At 40.0% G+C, this 18,943-nt stretch overlaps 1 protein-coding gene across 2 annotated transcripts in view; it reads right to left on the reverse strand.

Annotated features, from left to right (window-relative positions):
- Window positions 1–18,943, reverse strand: part of CTDP1 (CTD phosphatase subunit 1) — a 125,290-nt gene that overhangs the window by 39,877 nt on the left and 66,470 nt on the right. For both annotated transcript variants that reach the window (XM_075417041.1, XM_075417042.1), the window contains exon 12: window positions 2,916–3,100. In XM_075417041.1, coding sequence (XP_075273156.1) covers window positions 2,916–3,100 — 185 coding nt within the window. The remainder of the gene's footprint in view (window positions 1–2,915; window positions 3,101–18,943) is intronic.

An 18,943-nucleotide genomic window follows, 5' to 3' on the forward strand; every position in this document is an offset into this window, starting at 1 on the left:
AAGCAGCTCAGAAAAATACCATCTACTCAAAGATCAAGACTATTTAAGAACTTGTTTACCTCCTTTAGATTTTCTAAATAGAAGTAGGCTGCAAATGTGTTTTATTGTTATGCAGGTCATAATCACAAGAAGCTGATCAAATGTGAATAGTATAAACAACTACATTTCTTAACTTAATTTCTACTTCATCTTTTTACACAGTATGAAACTCACATTCCTTGTTTGGTCTATGCAGCACCCTATTAACATGACATCTGTGAGATAAAGGCAAGCATTTTATTAAGCTGCATAAGAAGCTAGGCTCTTAAAACAACTCTAGGTTGTCAAATTGCAACCTAACTGCATGGTGCTTACCAAAAGTCATAACAGTTCATGGATATAGGGAAGATGCTGCACTTCCCCTCATCCACTCAAAAAGTAGCTATCAGATTTCCCGAAGATTATTTTTTTCTTCATCCAAGAGAATTTTAGAAGCGGCACCAATCAGAGAAATGATCAAGGTATTGTGCAAATTTCCAGACTGAAGACTAACAGAGGTGCTAGATTTGTATCTTGTCAGAGCTACAGTTCCAGTGCCAGTAACTACTGGAAAGGTGGAACGGAGCAATGGAGCACTGCTTACCAGCAACCTGCAGTCTCCGCAGCCCTCATCCGTGCTAGGAACATGCTGAGCCAGAGCATGAGAGTACTGGATCATATCTGGACTGCCTTTCTCTTGTTCACCTTTCATTTTCTGGAAACATTAATAACTAAAATACAGACATCAGGGTGATCGTAATGAGTTGCGAAATAATGATTTAAACAGCTGCTCCAGGGTGGATTTACATAACGAATAGCTGAGACTGGCCTTTCGAATACAAAGCCTCTGTTTTCTATATGCAGCAAGAGATGATGGTGTTCATGGTGACAAATAACTCGTGACTTCAGGCTATATGACAGAGCAGAAATAAATCATTAAATCCAATTTCACCCTCCTTATGCCCCTAACACCCCAAAAACAACAATTTGCAGAACAAACTTCAGATATTGTTGGGATGTATATGCTTGTACAGCACTTAGCTTTCAGAAATGTGGCACCCAGAAACTGCTGCGACTATTTGTGCTAGAGTAGACCAAGCTCCTGGAGATTTTGATCCTGCTGTTTAACAACTGTTCTTATGTTACCCCTCTGGTACGATATCTCCTCAGCATATACCACGAAAATACAATTTTAAAGCTTCAAACTGAAAATGGAATTAGGATGACGTACGGAGGCTCCTTTCTGGTAAGCAGAATTCCCTGCCTCACAGACACTGGGTCAGCATCTGAACCAGCACTTTGTGAGTACGTTTTCCAGCACTCCATTCAGGTAGAATCCTGGGAGCAATTTAACAAGCTGACAGGGAAACTTTTAAGAGGTAGAAAGGTCAAAAATAGAAAAGTTACTTATGAAGACACTCAAGGACTTAATTCTAGCAACAACACTACTAACTCCACATGGCTCCTGAGCGCCGAAGTACTGCCAACCATACTTACGAACTTTCCTATATAGGGCAAAAGTTAATTACAAATGTACTTGCTCTGTCTTTGCAAACCATACACGGGGAATAGTATTTAGCAATAACCCTAAGCAATATTCCTCAATACGGTTCTTTTTGCCTATTGTTTTTCAGGATTTGGTGTTTTCCACATAACAAAAGATTATAGTATTAGGATGCATTAACAATGACATGCTACCGCCACGCCTTGGTGCTTCAAATAGCATTCTAGAAGTATTCATCGCTGTCTGACCTTTCCTCTTCCAAACCTCATTTAGGAGGAGTTGTTCTTCTAACTATTTGAGGCAGATTAAATTCTTAAACTTTTTAGACTGACATTTTTGTGAAGATGGTCAATGATTAGAAATACCCACAACAAACTAAAAGGTCTGTGCAAGCTTCCCATGTGGCTCTTTCCCCAGTAAACCCCTGACAGACAGCAACCTTGCTACCCAATCAAAACCTCCTCACGAACAGCTGTACATTGCATTCTGTGGTGGTTTTCGCAATTTCTCTCATACATTTTTTGTGCACTAGAACAAAGTTCACCAAAGTTAAAATAATGTAAAAAAGCTGCTTAAGTCCTACCACTTATATTATTCTCCATTAAGGAAAAGCTATTGGAGCCTAAATTCTTATGACTGACGGCTATGAGAGCAGAAAGAAACTATGATACATATCTGAGTCACATTTGCACTTTTAGCAGTTTGTGGTACGGGACAACGATACCAGCAATTCTAAATTAAAACCGCTGTAATCATATATTGTTCACTACATATTGTTAGGCTTAAAAAGTACTAAGAGGCTGCAGATTGAGAGCCATTCCCTAGCATATTTGAAATACGCACTCATTTTATCAAGTTCTAGTTTACTCGCAAATTGGTTGATATTATCATTCAACAGTCAATGGTGCGACAGTAAAATAATTTTGCAGAAGAGACTACCCAGTTTAAATCTCTTTCTAAGGAACTATATCAGAAAACCATCTCAATCACCTCATTTCTATGAATTTCACATATAAAAGTCTCAGAAATTCAGGATGAAAAAGCCATTGCTTCCCAAAACCATGCTTTATTGTACTTAAAGTAACACTGCAGAGGACATTGACCTATATCTACTTGACTCAGGATCAAGACTACTTTAAAATAAGAACAGTTTGGTGGTCTTTAATTCAAAACAGGCAATTTCCTGGTTCTCGACATTTACTATGACCATTTCCTTAAATCAATCCCAAAACATTGCAGAGGTAAGCACGACAATTTCAGAGTTAGAAAAAAGTTATCTACATACAGAGGTTAACAACAACATAAAGCCTGCATTGTCAAAAAGCACGCTGAATAGTGCACGAACACAATGAAACATCATTAACGCTTCTTGTTACGTTTGAAAAACTCGTACCTGGGTACACTGCCTGTTAAGCTTCTTTCACTCGACGATGACGACGACGATGATGATCCAGGTCTCTGATCTGTTTTCATTCCTAGAGTCTCTGTTGCACTAATCTGAAGTTTTTCACCCTCCTTTTTTGGCTTTTTTTTTTCACTATCACTTTCATCACTGCCTTCACCTAAGATGTCATCCACCTGCCAAAGAGTGGAGAGTCAGTGTATTCGCTAACAGACTATTACATATCAATCTTCCATAATTGCAGGATTGCTCTTAAACAATCATTAAGAATATACTTCAACTTTCCTTGAAAATTCAAATTAAACCCCAATGTCTTCAATGCAGTTTCTACAACAGCTCTAGCAACATTCTATTCAAATTAAATATATTTAGTTTATGTTTAACTTCAGATATACATATGCTCACATACGTGATACAGTCACAGTTGAAGGTGTTTGCACTTTATTATAACATGAACAGCTGTAAACAAAAACCCTATCATGAAAAAGTGCTATGTATTTAGAAATTAAAGGGATAGATGTTTTATACTACTGTAACATGTAACATATTTCGTACTACACACATTTTATAATATATAGAATCACTTAGGCAAGGCATATTGAAATCTAACTACTAAGTATTGTTATATTTACAAGCATACCTTAATTGATATGTAACTTTAAATGAGTGTATTCCTAAACAACACAGTATGAATGGAACAGAATATATAAAACCCCACTAACCAGGTTGTCCGTTTATGCTAATTAATAAAGGCAAATATATCAAAACGTTTACACATTTCACTAAATAACTGTTTATTCATTGCTTCTGAAAAGTGAGCATGGGATTTCGTACTCCAAGAATATGCTAATTTGCTCTGACAGGGCTGGAACTGCTGAAACCATCATTAAAAGCAAATCGTACTCATCACCTACCCTGCTGAGCTTCAAAACATTATATTCTCTTTGGTTGGCATCCAACCTTCCAAAAGAGATGAAACCATAAGAAAACCCAGGTGAAGTGTCTCTCTATTTTTGTGAATGGCAGAGGACATGGAAAGAACCTACATATGAGTATTTCTCTATTAAGAATCTTTCCTCAAAGCAGCTTGTCTCACAGCAGAAGTTGAAATACGCTTCACTGCTACTCTCTAGTTTCACTAAAGCCACACCTGCTTTATCAAGAAGAAAAATCTGTATATGAACACGGACCAAAAGATTTTACACTGCTTATCCGCTTCTTTTACACTGCTCATGCCAAATGCTAGAAGAAAGCTGTAAGAAAGTCACTATCTGGTTCTTCATGAATGCACCTGTAACTTCTTTGTTTACATTGATTTGCAAGGAAGGAAAGCCAAAGCTGCCCTCTGTTTATCAAACTAAATGCAAAAGACCTACACCTTGCCAGTACTCTACTGGAAATATGGTAGAGGTAAATGAAATGCCTTCTTCGGAGAAAGGGAACTCAAGGGAGAGCTTGCAGCAAAGAGGGAGAGAAAACAGAAAATACGGAAGTTTGATAACAGTCGAAGACCTACTCCATCTCTTTTTCTCATGTCCTAGCAGAGAGAGAAAAGGCGTTTCACCTAAAACGATGATGGTACTCCATAGGACAATTTCACCAAGCACGTGGCATTTGTCTTCGGTTCTCTGCTAAACAGATGGATTTGGGGGATTTATTATCTTTCTACAAGCCTTGCTCAGCTATTCCTGCTTGAAGGTAGTAGCAATTCATTTTTCTTCCTTATCTCGTGCTACTTTCCACCAAGTATTCTGCCAATCCATATTTTTGCAAAAGAGAAATGATGCAGAAGGAATAATAATGATGATAGAAAAAAAAAAAGGTAAGAAGTACTTCAAAACATCCTAAAATAATTATTTTGAAAAGACTTGCCAGCGTAAGGGAATGCAAGGACATTTTGCTGCAGAGTATACTTGTGAAAAACAATTTCTTTCAATATGTAATTGTTTGAGTACTGTAACTCAAGCTTTAAAACTGGATTTAAAAATCCAGGCTATTCTATCATTGGACGGAATGACTTTTATACAAAATGAAAAGTGACTTGCAAGCTTCTCAGCTCTACAGTTTAAGCTGTTTTTCCATTGGCCCTTGTCTCGATATAGTGTTACTACCTGAAACACTGCTGTCCAATGCCCAGCTCTTTCCTTGTGAAAGCTGTAAAGAAATCACAATAAAAAAGGAACCACATCACACTTTAGTGCATCTAAACACAGATGACAGTTTCGGGTAGAAACTCCAGGAATTGCTGTGTCAAATCTAGTTGCATTAGTCTAAAAATGCTTTCTGCATGACCAGTTGTCATAGGCATGGAAGGTGAGAATTCTGGAAGGCAATCCTGGGTCAGGGCGACTAAAAAGATGACTAGAGATAAGCCAGCTGTGAACATGCTAAAAGTGCAGAAAGCACAAAGGGTAGGTGTTTTTCGGTGTGTACAGAACAGACAGCAAATCTGAAGTGTTTAAGCGTTACAGTTTGGGATGGCAGGAACACCGTGCTGTACAGCTTTGGTAGAAGATGCTCACTGTAGCCAACATGGCCAGCAAGTGACAGTCACATGGCAGCACAGGTCTACAGCTATAACAGCTTCTTTCCAGCAACTCCAACATTTAAAATTACATTCCTTCATTCCAAAAGGAATGCTTTTCCAGGGAGTCATATGTTTAAAACTACGTTCTCACTACAAAGATTTTCAGGTTTTCAAAGGACAAAGTTTGGTTGAGAGATATTCAACGTTACAGATGTCTCTCACAAACGGAACTTTTATAGTCTTTTAAAATCTACTTTGTGTGAACGGTTTTAACAGACCAGCAGTCTAGCTATTGCCTTGTCTTTTATTCTTTCATTCTGCAAAGATGACATTATTCTTTTGAAGTCTGGAATGCCATTTATTATTAGAATTACTAAGTTACTTGTACGCACACATGCCCCCTTTCTGTGGAAGGGCATTTAAAATGCACGTATAAATCACAGAAATACGGCAAATTTTGGAAATCGTTGCACAGGAAAACAATGTGGGATGGTCCTTATAAGCCACTTTAACTAGACAGACACCCAAAATACGGATTCCTGCCTAACTATTGACTAAATTGCAAATTATGCTGAAAAATATAAAGATTACCATCTTCACCTTCCAGAATTCTCCAAAGAAATGGAAAACAAACCATGTTTTCATTGAGGCAGTGAGATTTAAGCCCTTCACTTGAACAAATTAATAGGTAAAAAAAGCACACTAATATTTAAGCAGCAACTATCTACCTAGACACGTCACTAACTTTAAATAAATAAAAAAACCTTAAAGAACAGAGGAAGCTTTCAGTCTGGTTCAGACCAAGGCAGATATTGATGAATCAACTACAACTTCTGCTTATAACATTAGATTTTATATGATTAATACAAATGATTTATATATATATTTATATACATATTTATAAAAATTTATATGATTAATACAAACAAGTAGCACTTCAGAAGAAAACACCAGCTAATACCAAATGTTACTGGTAAGACAGAGCGAGGGGTTGCTTACTGCTTAAACGCTACCATAACAGCCATCTTTAAAATACTTTAAGACTTTTGTAACACGGCAGGAATGATGAACATGGAAAAAGAAAAATTATTTATCCCTTGAAGATGACAAATTGTTCCATTTAGCAATAGAATGAAAAGTCTGACAATTCTTTTAAACACTCAAGTGTAAAAGCCTGAGAGTCCTCAGCTGACAAAGCTATTTTATTTCTCATTTAGGAGGAACGCAGCATACACTCATGCAGATAAAGTATAGAGACCGAAGAACAATGAGATTTTCAGTCTTTTATTCTCTGATTATGAGTTGTAAAGTATCTAAAGTTGTGTTAAAAAGACAGACAAAATCTTCTGTAATATTAAGAAACCAGGTCAGCTGGAAAACGTTCTTACTCCAGAAGTTGAGTTTACACATTCAGAATGAATAAGGAGAGAAAACACCAAAAAATGAACTGTCATGAGCAACCTCAATTTGTTAGATAATTTGCAGGGAATGCCTTGGGACAGCATTGTGGATGTGACAAGAGACCTATTACAACACTTTACGTTTTTTTTGAAGAAACAATTACATGTGCAGTGATGTAAACTAGATTTTTTTTTTTAAGAAGCTGTGAATAAACTTTAATCCTTGTTTTTAAACTAGTAAGTATTTAAAAATTAAAGTTTTAATAGAACTGAGAAACTAACTACCTTAGAGAGCAACAGCACAACACATGTAGCTACTTAAATGATCTCCTAAAAGCAGCAGATGCTCTGAATCAATTCTTTACTGGAATTACAGAAAAATCAACAAAAAGAATAGGTTTTATGGACAGCTGTTCATTTTATGCTGCAGTTTTGCATGAAAGATGCACGCATTTCTCCATACACCAGCTCCCCCCATCCTGTCTTTCCCCAAAGACCAGTTACACTTTTGCTCCAACTGATTGCGTAGGAAAGGGAAAAACAGAGGAAACCAAGTCATTACAAAGAGTTCTTTAGGTTTCTTTCTACTGACACAAAAAATGACTGTTCATTATTAGCAATGGAAACCATTGAACAGGTATTGACAGCAAGCAGAGATAAAAATCAACTGCATATTAGCATAAAGTCTGCGTCTGTGTTGTAGTTTAACCCTGTGGCCGAGCACCAGACAGCCACTCGCTCACCCCTGCCCTTCCCCCGCAGCAGGACTGGGAAGAGAAACGGACAAAAGGGAAAACTCGTGGGTTGAGATAAAGACAGTTTAATAAGACAACAAAGGAAATACTACTCATAATAGTGAATATGTAAACCAACTATACAGAATACGATTTTTCTCACCACCTGATGACTGATTCACAGCCAGTCCCCCAGCAGCGATCACAGAACCCAGGAACTTGCGGTTTTTGTGAAATTCCCTAAAAAGCTCATACTCCTGGACCAGAGAGGAATCGAACCCGCGGTAAAGGGCAGAGCCGATTCCTGTGCCCCCACCATCCCCCTGTTCGTAACCTGCACATGGCATCTGCGGTAGAGTATCCCCACTGGGCAGCTTGGGCTGGCGGCCTGGCTCTGCTCCCTCCCAGCTCCCACACACCCGCCCGCCAGCTGAGCATGAGGAGCTGGAAACAGCCCTTGAGTCGAGAGCAACAACTAAAACCCATCAGTGTTATCAAAATTCTTGTGGTACTAAATCCAAAATGCAGCAGCTACTGGGAGGAACATTAACTCTCTCCCATTTGACTCTAGGACAGTCTCCTCAGTACGTATTTGAGACTCTGCTGAACACATTGCATCTTAGGAAGAACTTGCAGACACTAACATAATCTGCCACCTGAATGTGGCAAAAGGTTTCAATATGTACCTTATCTTCTTCCTATGGCATATACCTTCATAAAAATAACTCTAAAATGAAAATAAGATGTCCAAGTACACCAGTAACAGCAGGTATCCCCATATAAAACACAGTATTACTTCAACACACTCTTTACAAATACTTTAAAATGCTGCCATGTGTGGGGCCAGCGACCATGATGCCCTCTTAGTAATCATTAAACATAAAAGATGGCAGAACACCAACTCTATTCAATCAATGGGTAAATTGATGCTCTGCAAACAAATACCAGACTAAAAAAGGCAAAGAGACATTCCATGTATCAGTTCAAATTTCACTAGCTTTATCTGCACTGCATTTCTTTTAGTGTTCTTTCAATCAGCTGAGAAAGTCTGACTTCGAGGGTTTCTGGTCAGGATGATATATCTACATCATAAATATGTTCAATACTGATTTCTTTCAATATCTATCTCAAACTGTACGTGTACAATTACTTGAAACATAATAGGCTGGTAGTATTGAAAAAATTAATCATGAAATGCACATCACACTTTTTTTGAATATTCTTCAATACATTGCTGACATGCGGAAATCCCAGCGTGCTCAAAACTGTTCCTAAGAACCAACACAGTTCAGAGTTTGGAGCTGGCTTTGTTTGACATTTTCTCTTTACCAGAACATATTTTGGGACTGACCCCCTATACACTTGCATGACTTACACGCAGATTCATTATTTCCTATTAAATAAGAAAAGTAAAAAGCTAGTGTTCTGGTCTTACAGCTTACTTCTAAACTAAAGGACACCAACTGCTCGAGGCTGTAAATATACCACATGTATTCTAAAAATTTATAAGGTAAATGCGCACAAACAGCCAGAGAACATGAAAGACAGTGCTTTTTAATTCTATCCTCAATTAATTCTAAAGTATCTTCAGCCACATCTGCATCAGAAAGCTGTCCCTGAAACACGAGCACCCTCCTGGTGCTGCCAGCATTCTAAGGGCTGCTGTGCATTAGCCAAGGTGCTAAAAGCTGCTCTTCCACGCAATTCAGCCTTTCTCCAGCAGAACTGCAGGCACGCTGTTTGTGGAATGTGAAGAGTTTCCCTAGAGAAGAGAGAGCTTGCTTTTATAAGCTCCCCACAATTCTCCATTTGATCCTACAGTCTTTACCCCTGCCTCCATTTCCACCATTCCCTTCTGCTTTGTCCCAAACTATTGTTTTTCAGCAGAGTTTTTACATATATTTCACATGAAATGCTAGAGAAATCCGCAGACTATTTCAGGAACTTTAACACAGTAATAAAATGAGAAGCCAGAAAAAGAGTAGATGGGAAAAGTGACAACAAAATTACAAATTAAAAAGGAACTTCTGAGCCTGTGAGATTAACAGTGAAGGATGGTATCAGACTGCAAATCAGAGAGAGTGGCGGCTGCATCTTCCTGGAGTTGTGCACTGAACCTTCTAACCTTCCAGCACAGAGCTATGAAAACAAAATAATTATAGAACATTATGGAAATAATATTGTAAAATATTTAATAATTAAGTAGTTATTAGGAATTAATACAGTAGTGCTAACTCTAAAGAAGGTGAAGTTACCTTCCCGTAACCCAGCTTATGAGAGGTCACCCAACAGTGCTCTGCCACAGTGCTGCAGCCCTGGAAGAGTCGACGCCAGCTGAAAGGTATGTTCAGTCGGGAAGCAATGCTTCTGACCACGCAAACAAGACACAAGCTGTCCCACGACAGTGTGGGTCACTGAGAACATTTTGCTGGGAAAGTATCACAGTCGAAAAAGGTAAGAATGAGAACACTTATTTTAAAAGAATTTATGTTCTTCAAAAGGTTCAAGCAGATCTGCCCAGATGCTGACACTGACATGGCATACAATTACCTGAAATTATTATTCTAGCACATTAACAAATGCTTGTCCTCTCTTTCCTCAAGCTCCTCAAATCATACACCAGGCATTTGGTAATGCGAGAAAAGGTTTATCAAGAGTTGGGCAGGAGAAATGAGATTTGAGCAACTGACTTCAAAAGTTTAACCCCTTGACACAGAGAAAAAGCAGTTTTGCAAAGCAGAGTGAGAGGCCATGATGAGACTGACAAAGCACCTTCATGAGCACAAGTGTCCTGGTTTTGGCTGGGATAGCGTCCATTTTCCTCCCAGTAGCTGCTGCATTTTGGATTTAGTACAAGAATGTTGATAACACCGATGTTTTGAGTTGTTGCTAAAAAGATCAAGGACTTTCTCCACTCTCCCATGTTCAACTAACAAGCAGCTGTACAGGAGCCAGGAGGGAGCAGAGCCAGGCAGTCAGCCCACGCTGGCCAGTGGGGATATTCTGTACCACAGACGTCATGCTCAGCTTACGAATGGAGGTTGGTGAGGGAAGCCTCTTCTCATTCTGTTTTCAGTGAGTCCGAATCCTCGCTTGTCCTGGAGTCCAAACTTCTCCAGGAGTTCAGGAATTTTGTGAAATTTGTGAGGTCTGGGTTCTGCGATTGCTGCTTGGGGACTGACTGCAAATTGGTCACCAGGCGGTGAGAAAATTATATAATGTACAGTTTGTTTGGCATATTCATCATTATCAGTAGTATTATCAGTATTTCCTTTGTTGTCTTATTAAACTGTCTTCATCTCAACCCACGAGTTTTACCTTTTGTTCATTTCTCCCCATCTCACTGGGTGAGAAGGGCAGGGGTGAGCGAGCGGCTGCCCAGTGCTTAGTTGCCGGTTGCAGGGTTAAATCATGACAACAAGGCAGAAAGTCAAGTACAGAGTCATCTAACTTTTCCAGACAGCCACCTTTAATTTCTAATCCTGCTTGGTTCCATTCCTAAAAAGCATAATATAGATTTCACCCATATGTAAAACTCAAGGAAGACCATGTTAATCCTAACCCTAACTTGCTTTACGAAATGTCAGAGTATAGTTTTTACAATGGCTGCCTATTTGAATGTTGAGTTCTCTGCAACCAAAACCAGTATTAATCTATTTTAATAATATACGGACAACCACAGTTATTCACACTGTGAAAAAATTCAAAGTAGAATCTGTTTTTAATGGTTTAAAAATGGTTTTATGACAAGCTTTCAGAACATCAAATTAGTTTCAAAATAAGGGAACTTATTTTTTTCATACTTTTTACCATCTACTGTGTTTAATTATTCTTGTTCTTTGTTCTTATATTTATAAAGACACTTTTTTTATTTATTTCTCTCTCTCTTTCAGCAAAAAGACACCACCCTTCCCACCCTCAAAAATAAATCAGTAGTTTCTTCACTAGCAATTTAGGAATCATTGAAACATTTTACTGTGTTTTTATAATACAACAGTACTAATGAAATAGTCAAAGACATTAGTGCTTTGTTCCTCAGCAGCAGGAGCCCCAGAATAAGAGATCTTCATTCTCAAAATGTATTAATTAAAACATACCTTGCTTTTCTAAATATCTTGTGGTATATTTTTGGGTGGGAGGTGATTGCCTTTTCCTCTGTGAAGAGGCATTATCCATGGATAGCTTTTTTTAGTTTAGGCAGTGAACAGATTTCTGGAGTTACATGAGAATTCAGTCCTTTGCAATGACAGCAAAACCAAACCTGCAATGTGTGTTCCCTGCTCGCCTGCTGTTACCGAATTGCACATAGAAATATCAGCAGCCTCTGGTAAAGACCTACCCATTTTCAGATGAAAGCAATCATATGGGGGGGGGGGGGAAGCTTTCAGCCATGGGGCTACACTGAGCACAGCTGCTATGCTCAGATTAGAGCAAGAGCAATTTAAAAATACCATGTGGAAGTTACTCAGAGGAGCTCCCACTGACCATCCCTGGGGGCTGCACAGGGACCCTGCTAGGGACTGAATGGCGGCAACGCCAGTCCCAGCAGCTGTAGTTCACAACTCTGCTGCACTGCGCTGGCTGTGAAGCCTGCACACATTTTAACTGCAGCCTGGGCAGCATAGCATACTCCTAAAAGACAGATACTGCAGGAAAGAAAAAAACAAACCAACCAGACAGGTTGCCTGTGTTATTCTGACCACTTCAGCAAATGAAAAGGTAACTGCGACTACAACTGTACCATTCACAACATTTGGGTTTTACTACTGCAGTTAATACTTAGATTAGAAATGAAGTACAATGCCACTTAGAGATTACATATTGATATTGTTATTAAAACACGACACCAATAACAATCCTGTATCCTTGCTTATGATCGAGTGAGACTGTCAATCGTTCAGCAAATGCCATTTAGAAGTTCTAAATATTGTTGAATTTCCTGTCTGGAAAGCAATGACTAGATTTCAGTAGAAACTTCGTAAATGTTCTTAAGACCTTTAGGACAAATACTTGAAACTGGTAAAAGAAACACGAGGTCAAGTCTTTCCTTGGTAATTATGGTGCCTCGAATGCTGACCTCAGGATTCTAGGCAGTCTCTCAAAAACATTACTAACAGCATAATGAAAATTGCTTTCCTCAATTAAATTAGTAACAATTCATGACGTTTGAAAGATAAAAAAGCCTATTCCTAGCTATCAATTCCTGAAACAAAGTAAATTTTCATGGACTATAAGTTACTAATTGCAAAATTCACAATGATTTTTTTTTAATTCAAAGCCTCTAAACAGTAAATGTCTTAAGGGAGATAATACAACTTCTTCAAAGCCTTCCTGAGTCAGTGACATTGCTGCAGCCTGGAAGCTATAGCTTAATCTGATTAAAAAGCCATCCATACCTCTAACCTTCCTTTCCTTTATTCTGTTTTCAAAAGAAACTCTATGCCAAAGGTTTGTTAAATAGGAATAGGCTTGTAAATCTACATAATAATTTTTTTTTTTTAATGATGAAGTCTGATAATAAAATCAAAGTTACCACAATACCTATGACCGGAATACAGCTGTTCACCTATCCAGCAGGACAGGCTTGATGGGAACCACCGAAAAGCAAAACTGGCTTTTCAACTCCGCCTTGACTGCATGTTAGCTTATGATTGGGATGGAGAGGAAGGACAGCCTGAGCCTACCAGAGGCAGCAACGGTGAAGCGCTCTGTTTCTTTGGTTGCAGCATTTCTAAAACAATGATTCCCTAACAGAAGTAAGAGCTCCCTGGCTGCTAAATGCAATGATTCTTCAACTTAGACTGCTCAAAATATCCCTGCCAAAATTCCAGAGAAGGCTCCAACAACATGAGTTAAAGGCCAGTGAGCAACAGGATGATCTACAGCTACTCTTCAAAGAAAGAACGTGCTTTTAGTGTGTTACTGAACGCTACTTACAGACAGTTCTGGCTTCAGGTAAGCCAAAAAGCCAGTGGTAGGAAGAGGCCTGCCCTGGGTTCTTCACAGGGGAGGCAACCTTCCACTGACACCGCCTTTCAGCTGAGCAATGTTGTTCGGCTCTGCTACACTGTGTAGCTTACTTTTGCAATACCATTTTCACGGTTTGCCTAGTATTACTTTATCTGGTCATTAACAGCTAAATACCACGAAATAAATGCTGATGTGGTAAGACAGGGTCGAGTCAGACCCTTTGCTCCTCTCCAAGCTCAGTTGCGTGCTAGGAGCGATCAGCTGAAACCTCACTGACTGGACTACTTTAATGTACTCCGCAGCAGTTTGTAATACAGCTGCAAGACCTTAAACAGAACAAAAACCCCATCTTGGGCCTGGATTTCTGCACTTCTTGATGCCTCTTCCCAACATCCTTGAGTCCGTTTTAAGTTTAGCTGAAATGAGCTAACAATATTAATTTCTTCTAGCTTCCATCAGTATAAGCAGCTTTAAGCTGCGACATGAGGCTGTTTCTCACTGGACAGAAAAGAATCCACTTGGTTTGACACCAGGCAAATTTTTTCAAAATATGGTAGTGTTGTGCTAAAACCAGGACAGGTAGCTAATCTAATAATTTTTAGCTTATCTTTGATCTTCATTATGTCATCTGCATATGAAAAATTTTCATTCAGCTGTATATGAAAACATCTCACCCAATGCACCCTGGCATGCATTAAGAGGAGTGTGGCCAACAGATCAAGGGAGGTTCTCCTTCCCCTCTACTCTGCCCTAGTGAGGCCCCATCTGGAGTACTGTGTCCAGTTCTGGGCTCCCCACTTCAAGAAAGATGAGGAGCTACTGGAGAGAGTCCAGCGCGGGGCTACGAGGATGATGAGGGGACTGGAGCATCTCTCCTCTGAGGAAAGGCTGAGGGAGCTGGGCTTGTTCAGCCTGGAGAAGAGAAGGCTGAGAAGGGACCTTATAAATGCTTATAAATATCTGAAGGGTGGGTGTCAGGAGGACGGGGCCAGACTCTTTTCAGTGGTGCCCAGCGACAGGACAAGGGGCAATGGGCACAAACTGAAGCAGAGGAAGTTCCACCTGAACATGAGGAAGAACTTCTTCACTCTGAGGGTGATGGAGCCCTGGCACAGGTTGCCCAGGGAGGTTGTGGAGTCTCCTTCTCTGGAGATATTCAAGACCCGCCTGGACGCGGTCCTGTACAGCCTGCTGTAGGTGACCCTGCTTCAGTAGCAGGGTTGGACTGCATGGCCCACAGAGGTCCCTTCCAACCCCTAACATTCTGTGATTCTGTGATTTCATTCAATGAAATGAATAGGTTTTTTACATATATTCTTACCACCTGAATGTTTAGGAACAGTTATCTGAGGAGCAACACATTAGCACCCATGTCTCCAAAAAAGCTAGCAAGCTTTTAACATGCCTTAAGAGATGATATGACATCACGCATGTGAAAAACTAAACTTGCCTACAAAACAAAGTCTGTTTTGCATTGAATTTAAGTCAATTTGCAACAAAACATTTTCTTCTGCAAAGATGCCAGTGGAAGGATAAATTGTCTGAAGTAGGTTAAGTCATCCCTCAGTACATGAGGCGAACGTGTGATGTAACTCAGTCCCATTTCTTCCAAGTAACCTCAGAAGTGCCTGCCTTTCACGTTCTGTTTCATTTATTTTTTTTCTTTGACACCAGAGCATTTTTCCTTTTCAAGTTTCTGACTTGATTTTTAGAGCCACATCATGCATTTACGCATGTGCTTCAGCACCCCTTTGTCTTAAGCACTTCATATGCAGATTTGACTGTTCTCTATCACAATTAAGATTGGCTCATCTGAGCAGGTGGTGAATCAGTACAATCAAAATGTAACAAAAACTAGCATTGTTCATAATTAGAAAAAAAAGAAGTTTTTTTTTCCCTATTTAAATCTCCATACACTGAAAACTGTCTTTGTACTACCCTGTTTTTGATATTCTAACCTGAAGCATGCCTGTTTCAAGTCTGGCAGTACTATTGTATCTACCTTGATAGATTAGAAGAAAACTGCTGTAAACCGTTTACAGAATATTACCAAACCTTAGAAAAAGCTTTTATGAGATTTATTTCACATATAATTCGAGATTGACTTTAATGTCTTGGATCACTAAATTTAAATTAAAATGCACTCTGCTGAGCAGTTGGTGAAATCAAAGCTGGCCAGAAAAAAGGCTACACATTTATATACTGTCACGAACTGCATATTGTTCAGTATTGGTTGCCCTACTGAAAATCACAGGATCTGATGAGTAAACATGCTCAATACGTGCAAGCTTGAAGGAAATGGAAACCGTTTGAGTGTTCAGAATTTGCATTAAGCAGAATATTAATCTTGCTTTTTCTATTTCACTTACTCCACCTTTTTTAAAAAAAAACACAACACCTTATGGGACATCCAAGAGTGTGTTAGTCTGTAAACACATAGAACCAGAATAATTAAGGAAGGGACCTCTGAAGGTCACCTGCTCCAGCTCTCTATTTGAAGCCGTCCAGTCGTGTGAGGTTACTCAGGTCTTTGTCATGCAGAGTTTTAAGTATTTCCACACATGGAGATCCACAACCACTCTGGGAAACGTGATCCAAAGTCTGATCACCCTCAGGATGAAAAGATTTTTCCCTGTGTACAAAGTAATCCATGCTCCAATTTGCATTTGTTACCTCCAGCCCTGCCACTGCGCACCTTTGGGATGGGTCTGCCTCTGTCTTCTCTAAGCTCTTCTGCAGTTATGGACAGTTACTGAACTCTCATCACCACCATTAAATGCGTTGCTATCTGTTTGTAATGGTGCATGTTTTTTAAGGAAAAGCACTAGTTAGATTTATCCAAAGTTTTTTCTCCTCCCTTGCATAACACCACCAAGCATCAAGCAGAAGCACAAGTGAGTACACGCTCAACGAATAGGCGGTAGGTTTAAATTTGACTACAGTTTCCTGGTCTGGCAAGATAAGGAGGAGCAAGCAGGAAGGAAGACTGCCACTTTCAGCATCCTGCTGCTAGATTGGACTACATGCAACAAAACTATCTCATTGCTTGATAAGCAACATCAGTAACAGTAACAGCTTAATTACCTCCAGCTACCTTTTCAAGCTAGATTATTGCCTAGCTACACCAGTTCACTGTCCCACTTCATTTTATGACTGCACAAACACCCATGCCATAACAGTACACGACAGGGGAACAAACCACTAGGAACAGACTTTGAAAACGCATCTCTATTAAACATGTAGCCACAACCTGAACAGTGGAAGCCTGCAACAGGAAGCAGACTGATGACTTGGAAAAGCTGTAAGTATTATCATATGCTCTTTCACAGCCAATACAGAATTTCATAGACTGATGAACCAAACCATCCACTACTATTGCGGCTTACTGGCACTACTGGCAGATTCTCTTCCGGATAGTAAAATTTGTGTCCCTGGGCAATCTTTTAAGTTTTTCCGTACATGCAAATCTTAAAGCCCACCAGAACATGACATCCTGTCTCTAAATTGGAGACATGGATTTGATGGATGGACCACTCAGTGGGTAAGGATTTGGCTGGATTATTGCACGCAAAGAGTTGCGGTCAATGATTTAATGTCCAAGTGGGGACTAGTGACAAGCAGCGTTCCTCAGGGGTTGGTATTGGGACTGGTGCTGTTTAACATCTTTGTCAGCGACATGGACAGCAGGATTGAGTGCACCCTCAGCAAGTTTGATGACAACACCAAGCTCTGTGGTGCAGTTGACACACTGGCAGGAAGGGATGCCATCCAGAGGGACCTTGACAGGTTTGAGAAGTGGGCCCGTGAGAACCTCATGAATTTCCACAAGGCCAAGCACAAGGTCCTGCATGGGGGTCAGGACAACGCCAATGGAGAATGGATTGAGAGCAGCCCTGAGGAGAAGGACTTAGGGGTGCTGGTTGACGAGAAGCTCAACATGAATGCTCACAGCCCAGAAGGCCAACCATAGCCTGGGCTACACGAAAAGCAGCGTGGCCAGCAGGTCAAGCAAGGGACGTGATTCTGTCCCTCTGCTCTGCTCTTCTGAGACTCCACTTGGAGTCCTGCATCCGGCTCTGGAGCCCTCAGCACAGGAAAGACATGGACCTGTTGGAGTGGGTCCAGAGGAAGGCCACAAAAATGATCAGAGGGCTGAAGCACCTCTCCTATGGGGAAAGGCTGAGAGAGTTGGGGCTGTTCAGCCTGGAGAAGAGAAGGCTCCAGGGAGACCTTATGGCAGCCTTCCAGTACCTGAAGGGGCCTGGCAAGAGAGCTGGAGAGGGACTTTTTACAAGGGCATGGAGTGATAGGACAAGGTAATCGCTTTAGAGTGAAAGAGGGTAGATTTAGACTGGATGTAAGGAAAGAAATGCTTTATTGAGGGTGGTGAGGGACTGGAACAGGTTGCCTAGAGAAGCTGTGGCTGCCCCCTCCCTGGAAGTGTTCAAAGCCAGGTTGGACAGGGCTTTGAGCAACCTGGTCTAGTGGAAGGTGTCCTTCCCCGTGGCAGGGAGGTTGGAACTAAATGATCTTTAAGGTCCCTTCCAACCCAAACCATTCTATGATTCTATGAAAAAACCTGCAATGGAACAGAAACCAAAGCTGCATGCTCAAGTTTAAATGCCACACTACAAAATGTCCCAATTTTACCTTAGGCAAACCTTCATCTGAAAGGAATGAGCTAGTGAGTGAATTCACAGATAATACTCAAATTCTGTGACGCGCTTTTTGTAGAGAGAAATACTATCTAGATATCCAGACACTGGAAAACCTAGAAAGTCTGTTGATGCTATACACGTAGAATACTAATGTACACAAATGTACACAATGTGTACAAAGAGTGAAGGGAAAGGAACAACAAGAAAATTCTAACACAAATAGACCTTAATAATCTTTCTTCAATATAAATTATCCTTCAGGTGTGCAAAATGAACAAAGACTAACATCAATGTAATCTTTTCCTAGCCAACAAAAAGGCCTGGTAAAGACTAGAAGCATCAATACCTGTTGAATAAAAACGGTAACATAGGTGGACACTTCGGGGATTTCAGCCTGCTGCACATATGTATCAGTATAGCTCCCACCTTGTAAACCTTTATAGCAAATAGGTTAAAAAGTTGTAAATTTACAGTAGTACTGCTCACGCTTGTTTTAAAACAAGATACAAAAGTATCATGATACTTTTTGTCCTCAAAGCCATCCTTCCTACTTTAAAGACAGTATAATTTGCTGATATGCATCAAGAAGTAGCTTTATTATACAATTTTGCAAGTCTCTGCTAAGAACTGTCAGTCTGGCTATTAACTGAGGCACAGTTTTGCCAGAAGCAGTCGTAACTACTTCTTATTCTTTAGCAAGAAATACGCACAGTCTAGTGATCAAGGTTTT

The sequence above is a fragment of the Opisthocomus hoazin genome, chromosome 3 (assembly GCF_030867145.1).
Source record: "Opisthocomus hoazin isolate bOpiHoa1 chromosome 3, bOpiHoa1.hap1, whole genome shotgun sequence".
Taxonomy (NCBI): domain Eukaryota; kingdom Metazoa; phylum Chordata; class Aves; order Opisthocomiformes; family Opisthocomidae; genus Opisthocomus; species Opisthocomus hoazin.